Genomic DNA, 16,807 nt, shown 5'->3' with positions numbered 1-16,807 from the left:
CAAATGCTGCATCTAAATTCTACAGTTATGTTTAAAGCCTTTGTTCATTTACTTTAAACAGTACATGCATCCACATATCTTTATAATTCTGCATGAAACATTTGAATAAACCTCTTATCTATAACAATCAACCATAATTCTGTATTAAAAGCACAGACTAAAGTACGATAGTCCAGTGATTATTTAGTTTCTTGACAAAAATGTTCCAGATTAGAATCCTATTATGGGCAGAGAAAAATCTTAGAATTTTTCAAATTTGTTTTCCCACTTGTCGGGGTAGCAACTATCCAGCTGACAAGTGTCTGTTCATGCAAATTAGATGAAAAACCCTGGTCTACCAATGTTTGCCATTTCAAACCTTTTTTTAAATTGAAGGTTGCTGCTATAAGAGAAAGACTTTGTCTAATTAAAATGTTTGCTTGTAAAATCTATCTTTTTGAATTGACAGAACACATTATTAATGATTTCATTGCATTTAAGCATCATTCTTATTTTTTTAACTGTTTTGTAATAAGCTTGAACTCTGCTTGACAATGAATTTTTTTTGGTTTCCTTCCTGTAGTTTTTCTGGTTCTAGGTTTAAATTTTGCATCCAACGATGAGGGTATTTTGGGTTTATTTTTATTTCCCTTGCTGGTTTTTTGGTATGTTAAAATTGGTGATGTATACAGAATGTGGTCATGTTTAGATGCGCTTTGCTATATCTTCCCTCCGGCCTCCCTCCCTACCTTCTCGCTTATCCACTTGTTGTGCATAGAATTTTGCATCAGCATTTGTTTTAAAATTTTAGGTTAATTATGTTCAAACAATTTTCCATTAAAATTTTTAATTTCTTGCAAAGAATGTAACGGTGCATGAATGTGAATTGTCAACAGAACTTGATATTTTATTTATCCTTTCTTTTTATACGCCCACATTGATATATGGTCATATTGTCTTCACCCCTGTCTGTCGGTCTGTCTGTTTGACATCCAAAAGCAATCTAGAAGTTTAAGCTGTCATCTGACTTGGTATGCATACACAGTCTTTAGGACTTGATTTTCAACAATTTAAGATAATTTGTTTGTAGTTATAGACCTGACAAATCTTGTGGATTCTCTAGATTCTAAAGTTAGTATTCGATCATTATATCTTTATTTATTTAGTTTATGTTCATGAGATAAAATAGCTTATCTATTGCCTGTGATCAGTTTGAAAAATCTTGTCACCTCTCCAATGAATTTGAAATTTATACACAGCATTTATGTTTTGTTCATGAGATCATACAGCTTGTTGATTTATCAACAATTTTTGATAACTTAAACAGCTAAAGTTATCATCTGATTGCCAAGACATATTTCATTCATGTTTAGAGCAAGGATCAATCTAATTAAAATACAGATCTATATTTCGTTTCGTTTTTTTTTTATACTTTCGCTGACCTACACTACATGAAGATCTGACAAGCTGTACTCGAAGGTCGTGTCAGGGGTCATACGAGCGGCTTTTGACAATATGACGTCAGACATTGATTAATCAATCAGCGTTGATGTTTCTAGTGGTTTAGCCACAGTTCCGTGCATGACACGCCAAGAAATCGCTGTAACCGTTTCATTGGCTTATCCCTCACTTCAACCAAAACGCTGGTAATATAACAACTCTTCCAGATCCTAGATTTTTAATCAGATTGAACAAGGAAGTACTATAATTCTATATTGAGTGTCCTATTAATGTTCCCATTTACAAAACAACAACCTTTATGGACTGTTTGGACATAGCTGCTTTGGGCGAATGTTTGTTCTTCACATGACTAAAATTTTTATTGCACTGTGCATGTTGGTTTATTTTTTGAAGTACATATTAAATTCAGTCTTAAAAGTTTATAAACGGGTAATGGGAAATAAAATTTTGAATTATTTATAAATATTGAGAGTTTAGTAACATGATTTTGGATTGTGATTATTTTTCGATATAGACAAAATAAGGCATCTTCAACATGAGTTAGACTCTGAACGTAAAGACAGACGTGATGCTCATATCACGCGACACGCTAATGTGGAGAGTTACACTGGTCGACAGAGTCCCCGTAATAAAGGTAATAGTATCCATCTCCTCATTTCTATTTCTACAATGATAATTTTGCTGCAGATACAACAAGAGGATTTCGGCATAGTTTTCATGAATAAAGACACATTGTTTTTGAAAGGTTCTTTGAATTTACAAACAGGATTCATTATTTGTTATTCAGTTTAAATTGAAACATACTTATACACCGAATATTATTTAGTTTTATTAAAGATGTAGCTGAACCTTTTTGTGCAAATTTTGAAAGTTTGGCAAATGTATCCATCATTACCCCATTCCTGGCCCACCCCACCCCCAATCATCTACAAGGGACCTCACGTAAGTTTTTCAATGACCAAGGCTGTAAGCTGTATTAGTAAAGTATTGGCAATTTGAATGTGGAGATTCCAACAGGCCAGCAATGATATCTTGTTTATAAACTGAGGGGAAGGGGGTGGTCAGATCACACAGTTTTTCATTATCTTGTGTAGTTATGATTAATAAAATCTTAATTTAAAGTGATTAAATAGATATATATAAGTATTTGTCCTCTGATTAAAGCATGTTGTGTTTTAAATAAGACTATAAATTTATAGAATTTTATTTGATATGCTTGCTTGAGTTTTGGAATACATGTATTCAATGATTTTGATGTTTTGGTTTGTTAAAATAATTAGTATATAATATTAAGATACTATTATTGCTTTATATATTTATGGTTTGTTTACCCCTTTGATAGTGTGTATGTGTGTTTTTCCTAATTAATTATATTATTGTTTGTGTGGATTCCTTCTGATATAATCATGGTTGCTACCTGGTTGATCAACACAAACAAATATAATCAGATACCCATGGATATACGGTAGATAATATTTAAACATACATTATGCAAGAGCTAAATCTGCCTATTGCAGGTCTTTCTTTAGGCCTAAAATATTTTCTAAATTATTAATTAACTGATCCAAGCCATAATCAACTCTTGATGGCATCGGTTTTCTCCGAGCGAGACTTAGCTTCGAACAACCAATACGGTGGTTGAAATTATTGCACACGTCTTGTCAAACCTTCACAGGCTAATATCTTCGCTCGCAATAGAGTAATTTGAATGAAATTTCGAAATTATTCATTTTACATTAATCTATTTTCGAACTATTATAGCAAGAATGGCTAGCTCTTTATCTAAATCTTACATAATGTATCTTTAATGCTTTTCTGTGAGCTTATCATTTTAAGTCAATGGAACAGATTGTGTCACCATGAAAATCTACTGTCCGGTTTGTTGAATCACTGAACAAATCAAATGATTGATTTCACCATGACATTATTGTAATTTTCATCTAAGTTCTGGTTTATTGACTCACAGAACCAATCAAATGATTGATTTTTGTAATTTGTCATCTGATGTGAGGTTTGTTGACACACAGAACCAATCAAATGATTGATTTCACCAATACATTATTCATGTTATTGTAATTTGTCATCTAAGGTGGGATTTATTGACAAACAGAACAAATAAAATGTGTAATTTATTAACCAGATTACAGTGTATGTAATAATACTGTAATACTCGTGTGTGTGTTATACTTCAAGTAGTAACATTGTGTACCTAGGTCTACCAATATTGTGGAGATTCTAATGCTTCTACTTATTTGATTATTGTAAAACAAAACACAACAAAGGGATACCTGGATATAACTACTTTTCAGTTATTTAATAACGACATTTCATAACACATGAAGGTCACGTTTTCAAGTTAATGACAAATATCTAGTCAGTCTAGTTTACACTAAGCTGATAATAGTAAGAAATTGGAACTAGCTTTGCTAAACTTAGATTTCATTAATCAGGTTTACCGTACCTCTAGAGGTCATTAAAAGAATTGAAATATAATTATCTCAAGTCATTTGACATTTTAAATGGTTATATTAATGAAGTCTGAAATCTGGAAAAATAACTATCTATTGATGATGACAATGATGACATGTTATTAATATCAGTATAATACTTGATTTATTTTTACAGAATTTATAGCATTAAAAGAAGAATGTTCCAACCTTAGAAAACGAATCCAAGCAATAGAAGCCGAGATGAAAATGTAAGTTTGAATGTAGAAGGGTTTTTTTTTTTTTAATATTCCCCAATAAGCCTGTACACTATATGTAATTCCTACGACCCCTGCTCCTCAAATCAGTCCCCACTCATTAAAATCAGTCTCTGAACATGCAACAGCATGTCAAATCGGTAAATCTACAGCAGTTGACAAATGACTACTAGATAAGGTTCTAAATTATTATAACTACATGTGGGATATATGGATGTTCCATTTATCCATTTGATATACACTAACTTTATACATAATTCTCCAGGTCTCGAAGAGAGAATCTTCAGCTTTCTTCAGAATATAACAAACTACAGGAATCGTATAAACATTTGGAAGCCCTGAAGAAAAAGTTGGAGAACAACGAAATGATGTGGCAAGTCAACCTGACAGATGCCCAAAAAGATGCAGAAATGACGAAAAACGAGGTGAGGGGACGGAGTTTAACATCGATGCGACCCGCGCAACAGGTACATAACAATCATAATGTGTGGTGCATGGACCACAATTATTTTTGGTGTGGTGCTTTCCCCAAATGCCATACCCATTTCACCAGAAATGGGCTGGTGTTTTATAATTTTTTTTTATTTTCACCCAATCATTTTATTACTTTATAATTATGTCTAGATTCAATTTTTGGTTTTAGATTAAATTATATATATATAAAAAATAATCTATGAATCTTTGCAATTGTCACTTTAGTTTATTTTAAGTTATAATTATTTCTGTCCTGATGATCTTGTCTGTAATAATAATGATAATACACTTTGCGTTAATAATAGTAATATAAGAATGTAATTAAGGCCAGTCACATTAATCATTTACATGAAAAGATGTAATTTTGTTTTTGATATAAATAGACAGAAAATGAATGAACTCAATTTATCTATAGTGATCATGTTTATTATTTTTCTTATTGATATTATTCGTGTTGACTTTCATTATAAGATCTCTTAATGAACAAAGTACAATGTAGGCATTGTTTGGAAAGATACATATCTATTTTCTATTCTATGACCTTCGAAAAAATGACATAATTTTGAGGGGTTTATATACGCCCACATTGAAATAGTTACGTATACAGGACTGCAACTTCAAACTCTAGACGTGAAAGATCACATTGAAATTTTGTCGTATATAGTTTTCTATAATTTCTTGCTTAAACTCTTAAAGACTATATCACCCAATCTTTTTAGAAATTGATTAATTGTTAATAACATCCAGAGTTATTGCCCTTGATCACTGTAAAATCTTGATCTACTTGAAATTTATATGCAGATTATTGAAACAAAGAATCCCATCAAATTTACAATAAGTACAAAATTGAATGGTCAGCTTTAAACTGGACACAAGTACAAATTAGATGATTTTTGGTGATATTAAATGATTTTTACAAATTTTCAAAGTTTTGATATTGAATGAATGTTAAAAAAATTAATTCTAAATACCAAGATTAAATGATACCTGGGTTACAGTGATGGGACCTGTCAAATAATCTTATATTGTCATTAAGTGCATTAATGCAAAATAATATGATTGACAAATATATGTCCAGATAAATATTAACTTCCTTATTGCATCACCCATTATGATTTGCTTGTAGTACCCACCATGGGCCTAAATGTTGCCAGAAATATTTTATCTTCTCCAAAAACTATGCAATTCCATCTGAGCTAAAACTACTTACTTCAAATTTGCATAATATATTCTTACTGAAGTAAGCAGTGTTTTGTACAAAACAGAAAAAAAATAAATTGATAAGCATTGCTAATGTGTGATCAGTTGATTGTCACTTTACACTAGGGGCCGGGTATCATTCAGATTTGATGAAAAAAGGAAAGAAACTGAGCTTACCAACTATAATCTAATACACATATTCAGTTAATAGATTGCCATGCAGAAAGTATTAAATACCATCAAGATTCATCAAATAACGCCCAGTTTGTGCTACGGTTTAGTTTAAGAAACACCATTTAGTTTTTGACATCGGTCATCTAGTTTATGACCATTTAGTTTAGTTTTGATATTGGTCATCCAGAGGGGATCACGTGGCTAAGTGGGAAAGACGCTGGCTCGCTAGCCTGGAGGTCCGGTGTTCGATACCTGCATTGGCCGAGAAAGTTATCCATATTTTCCGGCGTGGTTCCCCGTTGTCAGTGATGCAGGACGGAGGGCCTGACAAGGACAGCTGTCTAGTCCTTCGGATGAAACGAAAAACCGAGGTCCCGTGTATACATTGGAATACACGTAAAAGATCCCTTGGCAGTTGGAATTCGATATAAGAGTAGGCGATAGTGCCGCTGCCCGGGCAAAATTTCCCTCATAGCACACTGTATGGCGTATGCCCGTCTTCATTAGCCCAGCATAGGAGCAGAACAGTAGGACGTTAAACCCCATTTCATTTCATTTCATTTCATTTTGGTCATCCAGTTTATGACTATTTAGTTTCATAAACTAGACAACCGATGTCAAACTAAACGGTAACACAAACTGGACGGTTTATGATGAATCTTGATTGTATTTAACACTTTCTGCATGGCAATCTATTAACTGAATATGTGTATTAGATTATAGATGGTAAGCTCAGTTTCTTTGCTTTTTTCATCAAATCTGAATGATACCCGGTCCCTAGTGTTAATAACTTGTACTTTTTTTCGAAAATATTTGCATAACCAGATACCCGATATTTTTTTCTGGCAACAATCCATGTTTATTTTTGCTATATATTTTCAATTATGATGTGTTTGTTTCTATTTGTAAATAAATTGCACAACATAAGTGTATATCTCACCTGGTTTTTTACTAGCTATAAAAATATTTTCTTAGGTCTTTGTATTTTACAATCATATATTTTGCCCGTATGTTGGTCTGTCATGAAAAGGAGAGTTCCTTGATGAAATGTGATGAATCGTAGAAGTTAGTCACAGCCTGAAGAGTTTGAATGGATTGTGCAGTGATATATTGTTAAATATTGAAAATGTGTCATCTGAAAATATCTATTCTGGATAAGCTACAATGTTTTTTTTTTATTTGTTAGTTTATTACCAACAAGGATTTTTTTTTACCTTGCTACTAAAATTTGAAATCATTTAGAGAAGTCAGAAGGGATTAAACTAATCAACTTTAAGAAAATCTTTTTTTATCTTTACTGCCTGCACATTGAAGTTACCCCATGGCAGACAGGATTTTGTTGACCAGTATATTAATAATAAATAACACTTGCATTTGTTTAACATTATTTGTTTTCAGTTATCTCACTCAGCAGAAAATATAGCAGCATTACAAGTACAGTGTAAAGATTATAGTGAAAAGATATCAAAACTAAATACTGATTTAACTGATATGTCCACAGATTATGCTGTACTAGCAGAGAAGAGCAAAATGGTTAGAATAGTTTTAATTATTTTTTTAATTTTGATTTATTCAACAAAATTATATCACTTGGTACAATGTACATGCATCCTGTTCCTCGAAGATTATCCCATGATGGATAAAACAACTAAATTGCAGTTCATTATCTAAAAATAACATTAATACCAGTTTCATCAAATATTCTATATACTGTTTACACTTTTCTTTCTCATATTTGATATACGTAGATATTTTATATACCCAGTCAGGGCTGGATTTACCTACTTATCAAACTTATTAATTGGTCTCCAAATTTATAGAAAGGTGGGTCTATACATATTGTACAGGGGTCTCATATATACTGAACTTAGTCTGCCTGTCTACAGTTAGCTCCACTAGACACTAAGCTAGGTGACCAACATTTTAAGTCCTAAATTGACGATTTTAGTTGAAAGCACTAAGTATACTTCGTGAATTTATTCTGCTTCCATTTAATAAAATTGAAAAAGTTTATTTAGTCTTTGTGTGTATGACAGATCTTTCACTTCGACAGGAAGTAATGAGCAAACTGTATCTCTAAAATACGATTGATGAACACCATTGGCACCTGGAACCACACTCTCAGAAAAGCCTGGTGCAATTCATGGCTGTGTTTGGTCTCGGTACGACGTTATTAAGTCTCCTCTGAATTTCATCCCAAAGATGTTCAATCGGGTTTAAATCCGGACTAAGGGCTGGCCAGTGCATAATGTTGACACCGTTCTGCTGTAGAAAGTCCCAAGTAACTCTGGCGGTATGGGCACGGGCGTTGTCATGCTGGAAAACGTTGGTTTGATGACGTGCGAAATGTATGACATGGGGTCTGGAGGCTTGATCAATGTAGCGCACTGCTGTGATGCCACGTGACGTCCTCTCCCTGGACCAAGATTTTGGAACACCACAGGACCCACTCTCTGGTTCAGGCCGATTCCACACAAAACCATTATGCTTGGACCTCCCCACGGGGCTCTTCGATGACATATTGGTCAGAATGATGCTGGCCACGTTGACGCATATTCTGGTCCTGCCGTCTGAAATTGAAACGCATTTCCAACTCTCATCTGTGAACAGAACAGTTCTCCATTCTGTGTCGCCAGTTCTGGTGTTGTTGGGCAAACTGTAGACGTTCACGTCGATGGCGAGGGGTGAGGATCGGTCCACGGTAAGGTCTACGGCAATGGATGTTCTCTGGTGAGACGTCAGCGCACTGTATCAGTACTGATGGGTCTTCTGTGTGTTCTGACTGTCTGACGTGCTGTCTCAGATGTCTGTGTGAAGGGATTCTGCACGTGCTGTCGCATAATATGGCGGTCTTGTCGCCTTGTCCGAACATTGACCTGGAAGCGAGTGGCAACAGCTTGGGCACTGTGGCCAGCGTTGAGTCTTCCAAGAATGATACAACCAGGTATGGGGTGCATTTTATAGGGCTGGTCCAGGCGAACAGCACGTGCAGCATGAGCTACACGAAAATAATGGAGCCCACATTACCATCTCAGAAGTCAGGTTGCGTTTTTGAGAACATTTCCTGGGTTCAAATTTTGTGTTTGGGAAGGAGCCTAATTGTTCAGATGTGGTCACAAATATACAATATTAACATTTGGCAAGTTTTATGCAATGCGTCTATTCAGAGTAACATACCAACCTGATGTTTCTATTGCTGCTTAGTATATAATTTCAAATAATAATATCCGATTAGGCATGCTTCTATATTTTACATGCCGTATGAAGGCACGGTAAATGAGATTCAGCTATCAAAATATTTAATTCTCTTCGAAAGAACTGTCGGACATTTTGATTATTTCCACGTTTTTGGGTTTTTTTTAGATATCAAATAATCACCGGTAAATTAATCATTAGGAGTAAATATTGCCTTGAGATAGGCTTTATCTTTATATATATCATTGACAATTATCAATCAACTAATCATTAATCCAAGACAACTGATTAGTATTACTCATTGACGCGATCAGGATTATTGGCCTTTTGATTAATTTATAGTATTCTGCCACATGATTAGAATTTTAAGATTTTATTCCGCTAGTTTTCAAAAAGAATCGCCAGGACCCCATAGTATTATCGCCAAAATCAAATTTTAATCACCACCTTCATATTTTTATCGCAAATTGCGACTTTAGTGACCAACAGTATGAGCCCTGCCTATACTTATTGTACAGGGGCCCTTATATATTAAATAAGAAATAGAAATTAGTTTCAGTGGACCCCCAGATATTGGTAAATCCAGATATAAATACAGTACAGTTCATGCACACATTTATGGCCAAAAATACATTTTCACATGTTCTACATATAGTTTTTTCGACGTGTAATTTCTTTAATATATAATCTCCCATTAGAAATATTACATCTTTAAAATACCATGTTTAACTGCTGTGTTGAATTAGTGTGAGCAAGTCACAAGAGTCTTGATCATGTTGTGTTTGTTCAACTCTTCATGGATTCTGTTTAGGTTTGAATATTATCAACATGAATGTTTATATCACTCTAAATCGTAACGGAAAAATTTGTCACTTATCGTTTTTCAGGGAAGTAACTCACATCAAAGTCACAACATCAATGTTTTCGACACATTCTTCGTATATTATGGCTTTACTGATTAAATCTTTTTAAAAATATTCTTGAAAAGCTTTTTATCTGTTTTTACTAATGTCTCTGACCATATATAACTTGAAATCAAGTGCACTGAAACACAATACTCAGAAACTCCTTTACAATTTGTGCATATCTTTCTTTTACATCTTATTATGAACTTAATCAACTTGTTAACCTGGACTATATTATCGCCTTCATACTATTTTGAAGCATAGATGCCTGTAATGTGGAAAATCTTTTTAAACTAACATTAAGCTGTGACTGAGTATTATGTCTAACTAAAGTTGATTACGTTCATGTTCCTAAGCGAGATTATACAATTCAGGGGCAAATAACTTGTCTGAAACCAATTCTCTATCAACAGTATAATATAACACAATACCAAAGAAAGGTGAGATCAAAATCATCAAAGTCTACTACCCTACATTCCGTCAACATATCTTCTTGTTTAAGACATCTACTCAAATACATGCGCAACAATCAACAATAGACCATGATACTGTACATGGTAGACTAGGTTATCACACATCAACAAACAGCAATCATCAATTTCTTACTATTAAGCTATAATAAATTGTTATTAACTCATTCTAAATAAATTTCTTCTTTTTTTTTTTTTTTTTTAAACAGGTTTCGTTAATATCAAGTATACCATTACTTCTGTTGTTGTTTGGCTTCCTGATGGCCTTGTACCCAACCTTGTCAGAAATAACTAACACCAGCTCCTAGCCTATAGCCTTCATGTGGATATTGTAACATATAGACCACTGTGGCAGCCTTCGAACGCCATATATCTTAACTTATTGAAAAATAGGACAAATAATAGAAAACCCAACAGGGTTGTACACAATTTATTTACAATTCATTTTCTTTAATAAATATTTTATCACTTATTAAAAGATTGTTTTTAACTCTGATTATCCACTATAATGTACTTATCCGGACGTAATTCTAAATTTGAGGGAAGAAAGTAAAATATCACTAAGTAATTATTATCTTAGAGAAATCTGTTTTTAACTCATGTTATCTATAAAAATGTACTTATAATCCTGATATAACTCTTGATTTCATGGAAGACGGTAAATTCCAGTGATATTCTGGATTCTGGACTAAGCAGCTCAATACATGTATTTTCATTATTTGTCCTGTTTGTCTCAAGTAGATGTATGGTGTATCAATTTATAACCTCAATGTACAGAATGAAACATGTACAATCTGTATATATATATATTAGTGTAATGTCGTACATGTTGATAAAGTAAATAGGACCATGTATCTTAATCACAACATTAACTGTACAATAAACACAACATTATTACTAATTTTGTTGAAAATTATTTATGATTATTTATTATGTTTTAATAATGAAATTTTGCAAGTTCAAGTCTGAAAAAAATGTATGTAGAAGCCTTATGTCGATGAAATCAAATTTAATTTCTTGTATTACTATTACCATATATAAATTTTGTAAGCATATTCCTATTAAAAACAAGATAGAGCATTTAAATTATGAGGTTATGATCTGTTTATTATGTACATTTAAGAAAAATTTATGAATAGATTACTGAAATGGGAGCATAATTTAATTTAAAGGTCATCGGAAAAGCTTCATAAATTTTTTAAATAATGAAAGCAATTATGTCAACTTGGATTATTTAAAAAAAATTATGAAGCTTTTCTGGTGACCTTTAACATGATTCAACATTGGAACTCGTTTTGCTATTAAAATAATCATCATAATGAAAATAGGGCTTGTTTAGCATCATGTTTTCATTTACTTGCATTTCATACTTAAAAAATACAAAAGTTTATTCATACGCATGTTTTTGTTAACTATTAATAGTTTATTGAATATGCAGTTGTATGTATAGAATGTACATAAGCTAATCTAAGAATAGGTATATACATATATTATATTAAGATATATGTACATTTAGTAAATGAAATTTAAATATGGTAGAAAATCTATTACGAAGTTATTATTGTAAATATATGTATATTAGTTTCACCAAACATTTTGTATTTAGATATGCCCACATTTAATGCATTATATTTATTGTTTCTTTTGTGCTAAATCATTTATAAATGTATAAAAAAATAATCAAATAAGTACCTTATCTCTCAATAAAAACAAATGGTATAAACTACCTTTTTTTTTAAATTTCTAATGATGTATTATTTCAACAAACTTTTTCTTTAAATTAAATTTAAACATTTTAGAAGTGCCAAAATTGTTACTAGGAAACAATAAATTCCTTGACAGTTATTATAGGTGTATCTATATATAAATCTGACAGGAAACATGTCAATATGGGGTATTTATTAAATACAGATAGGTTTTTTTCTTAATAACTTTGTCAGATTGTTCATTGGGTGTTAATTACAATTAGTAGAGTTCTTTGAAAAAACTACAGGATAGTTTATAATTGATCTTTAAGAAATTGAAATTCAGTTGTGCCATTTAGAAAACAGTTAATAAATAGAAGTATAGAAGACCAAATCATCAATTAAAATTATCTTGAATGCAAAAACAAAAGAATGTTCTCCTTGCTAAAAACATATATCACATGTTAAAACATTGATCATAAATGAAATAATTTTGGTCAAATAGTTCAGCCAACTCTTAAGCATTGTGTTAATTAGCTAATATTCACACAAGGTCATCGGTGGGAAAAAACCAGATGGACACATTCTGAAGATTTCATTTTTTCCTCATATATGGTTTAAACTGCTGTCTGTTTGCATTCCTTTTTAGTTGTGCATTAATTCGTCTTCATTTACCCCCCCCCCCCTTTCTTTAACATATTATTTATTTTAATTTATTGGCTATGAATTTTTTCTCCGATATGTTTCTGATTTATGCATGGAAATATAAGTTCAATCATGGAGGATGAATTACATATAGCATTATAAACCAGCATGATATGGTTGTTCATCTCGGCTCTAAATAATAAAATTTTTAAGTTTTTAGTTACGTTTACATAATATACATAATCACAATATTTTGGTTTTCATGTTTAATAAATTAAAATTAAAAACTACATTGATCTACGCTGCTAATTTTTAATACCTCATTAATCAGTCGTATAATAATAATATAATTGAGATGCGGAGATGTAACAGAACATGCTGTGTTTTTTTTACAAACACAAATGTTTTAAAGCCTCAAAAAGGCTATGTTGTAATAATAGTGTCAGAAATTGGAATAATTGAGTAATTTCAACAGTTTGATATATTGGGATTTGTCATTGTTTACCTGAGATACGGAAAATGCTGTTGTGTTTATTTCTTAATAATTCCTCTTAGTAAAGAATATTGAACTGTTGTGACATCTCTTGAAAAATAAATCAAGGTAAATTTTAAAATGTGATGCAGAAATAAATCAATACAATGGCTAAACCATGGTTTCAAACTGTTTAATTACTTAGATGTGCTTTTCAAATCTCTGATACTTTAAATGAGGAGGAAAAGGGTCAAATTATCATTAGTTTCGTGATGTTTTTCGCTGCTGAGTATTTCAATTGTATTTCGTGTACCCATCATTTTCTGACCCCTCCCATTGATTTTCATCAAATTACAAAATTTGTATTTTTGGGGCTTTAAACACAAGGAGTATTTTTTGTTGTGTTGCACTTTATACTTTTTTTTAGTTTGACTTGTTTATGTTTAAAGATTTTCCTATAATCTTTATTATTTTTTTTTTTGTTTTCCTATTATATATGATTCACTTTGTTTTGTTATTGGCCATTTTTTTTAATAAAGTGCTATCTCTATATATGCAGTTTATTTCGACTAAAAGGGAAAAAACAAATTTAATATAGAAACAAATTTGAATTTTATCTATCCTATGTAAATTGAAATGTATCTTCAGTTTCGTTGAAAATAAATAACAAGATGTATACTATATACATGTACACAATTTTAATTACGATAAACAAGTTATTTGTGTTCTAGTTGATACCCTGAAAATCCTGCTGAAGAAAGAAACCTACAGTCTATTGATCATTGCACAAACTTTTTAAACGCCAAGCTGTTTGTGATCTAAAACAGGACTGTCTGTGTATCTGATATATACGATTTGAATGAATTTCTTTTTGATCTGAATTTAATTCAAAATTGTCATTTTTCTGGGATTTTTAACATAGATTGTAGAAACTATAATTTGTAAAACTATAATATTTTTTTTTATTAGTGACTGAACTACGAACATGTTATGTTGTTATCTTGCATTCAGGAAAGATCTGATTTGAATGTCATCTTATTCAGTTAATGTACTTGTATTTGATAAAAAAAACTCAACAAATATCTGTAAAAATGTAATCCTGTTTCTTCTTGTTGACTGGTGTTTACGTTTATGTAACAACACCTATTTAAAAAAGAAATTTATTTTTATACTTTGCATATTGTTGGTATTTGTTAAGGTTCAATTAAGAGAAATTTTATCACATGATAAAAACTAAGAGAAAACAGAGGTTTCTTTATTCATAGTGTTTATGTGCAGGACTCAAACAGTTAAAGTTATCATCTGAATTAAAGCATATTTTTCATATAATAAAAATGTTATCACTAAGAAAAACTAGAAGCCAATCAAATTTTTATTTCTAATAATTACTTTATGGGTTGCTACTCTTGATCTGATTTTAGTCTATTATAAATACTCAAATTACATACAAAAGAATATATATGCAACAACATATTTTGTGGACTGCTCAGATGATTTAGCCGCTGTGAGCATGTTTCATTGCAACCTATCTTTATTTCAGCTAAATGCAACAGTAAATACATTTTTGTATTGTAAAATAAGGATGTAGAATGACGTGTAAATAATAAAGTTGAATATCACCAACCTACTACTAACTAGATCAAACAGCTCATCACTTCCATAAGGGAGGAGGAGCTGTGTGGTTTATTTGTACCCCATCTGTTTTGTATCATGTTGAGATTGTAACTTATGTAATCTAATAGTCTTAAAATTAAATAATTTAATAAAGACATTTGTTTCAAACAATATTCTTGATATTTTTTATAATTGAGATGGGACTAGTACTCTTTCAAGGCCATTTTATTAAGTCACAATCTCTTGTTAAAGATCCCATCGCGAAATCACAACCTGTGTATCATGAATGTAACCATACCCCCACCAGCAGCAAAATCTCCCATTGCCTACAAAGTTTTAATACAATCCCACAAAAATCCACGAAGCACTTTGGGTTTATTTTCGCTGTCCCAGGTTTTATAGAGGCATAAATTTCAATAGGAAGCTTCTGTATATTGATGAAACTTCCCTAAATTCAGTCGCACACACGCAAGCTTTAACAAAGTCAAATCAGAACTTGGAGATAAATGACATTTCTGAATTTTGACTGGGGTTTTTTTCCAATGCATTTTTATTTACAATGTCCTATGAAATTTCAAACTGCCTCTAAAAACATTATGAAACTTGTATCCATTAACTTAACAAATTGGTTCCTCTCCCTTTTATAATATTCGGTGCGATTTAGTACTACCTAACATGAATCAGTCTGGCATTAACTGAGTAAAAACTATAATATTTTTCATGAAAACTGCTATTAATAATAAATGTCATTTTTGCATTAGGTGAATGGTAAACAGCTAAATTCAATTAAGGAGTGGTCTACAGTGTTCTCTTTTAATTTGAAAGTCAGTCAAATGGTCGAATGTCTAGACCCCGGAATTTTAAACTTTCTCCTTCCAATGCTAAAGACACCCCCCCCCCCCCCACACACACACACACACACCTCTCTCCCTCTTTCTCTCTCTGTGACAGTAGATACAGTTTTAAGGACATTGCCCTAATTTAAAATTGTTAATACCACGCAAATATCGAAAATAATAAATATGATGTACAGAAAATAAATTAATCAATACTATTAGTCAATATAATCACGACAATGTGTGTTGACACATCAGTAATAATTGATATACTATAATATTTTATGTCATTAAACCTGAGGCCAAATAGATCTGGACGTTAAATTAATCAGATTATTCTATCCTGTTGCCACCTCGTATATGACCATTAATATTACTAATCTTGTGAACTTCGTTTCAGAATATAATTCTTAGTAAATGTTAATGAAAATCGATGGATTTGTTGGATGAATAAGGAAGTGCTCTATCGAAATGAAATGGTGTTTAATATACTACTGGACTGGGGATGGGCATAGGCTATGAGAAAAATTTTGCGCGGACTGCGGCGATACGGCCAGCTCTTATATCGGATTCACACTATCAAGGGTTATTTTATGTGGACGCCTAAGTGTACACGGTTTTTCGCCCCCGCCCCGAACGACTAGACACCGTTCCATATCAGGCCCTCATCCTGCAACACGGTGCTACCACGCCAGAAAATCCTGAGGAATTTTGTCGGCTAACACCGGGAGCGAATCTCAAGGTTAGCGGACCAGCGTCTTATACACTGTAGAAATTCTAAATTTTCGGATGGTAAATAATGCAAGTATTTCAGCCTACAAAATTTGTCAACGCTATCTGTACAGGACAAAGTTCCCAAATCATTTTTATTTTTTTTTATTTTTTTTTTTCAAATTTGGTAGGATGGGTTATTGAGACACGAGGGATAACTCGTTCGAAACAGAATATTTTTTGTCGGATTACAAAATTGTAGGCCTATGACCTTTCTTGCAT

The 16,807-nt window shown here is 32.0% G+C and overlaps 1 protein-coding gene across 12 annotated transcripts in view; it reads left to right on the top strand.

Annotated features, from left to right (window-relative positions):
• Positions 1-15,151, top strand: part of LOC126828490 (sarcolemmal membrane-associated protein) — a 68,350-nt gene extending 53,199 nt beyond the window's left edge. For 7 of the 12 annotated variants that reach the window (XM_050558251.2, XM_050558250.2, XM_050558247.2 and 4 more), the window contains 5 exons: positions 1,955-2,074; positions 4,066-4,138; positions 4,410-4,611; positions 7,391-7,525; positions 10,772-15,151. In XM_050558251.2, the coding sequence (XP_050414208.1) occupies positions 1,955-2,074; positions 4,066-4,138; positions 4,410-4,611; positions 7,391-7,525; positions 10,772-10,870 (629 nt within the window). In that variant the 3' untranslated portion in view covers positions 10,871-15,151. The remainder of the gene's footprint in view (positions 1-1,954; positions 2,075-4,065; positions 4,139-4,409; positions 4,612-7,390; positions 7,526-10,771) is intronic. The other 5 variants (XM_050558256.2, XM_050558252.2, XM_050558257.2 and 2 more) reach the window with 2 other exon arrangements.
• The last annotated feature ends 1,656 nt before the right edge of the window (positions 15,152-16,807 follow it).

Source organism: Patella vulgata, chromosome 7, assembly GCF_932274485.2.
Source record: "Patella vulgata chromosome 7, xgPatVulg1.2, whole genome shotgun sequence".
NCBI lineage: Eukaryota > Metazoa > Mollusca > Gastropoda > Patellidae > Patella > Patella vulgata.
This window is presented reverse-complemented; position numbering and strand designations above follow the sequence as displayed.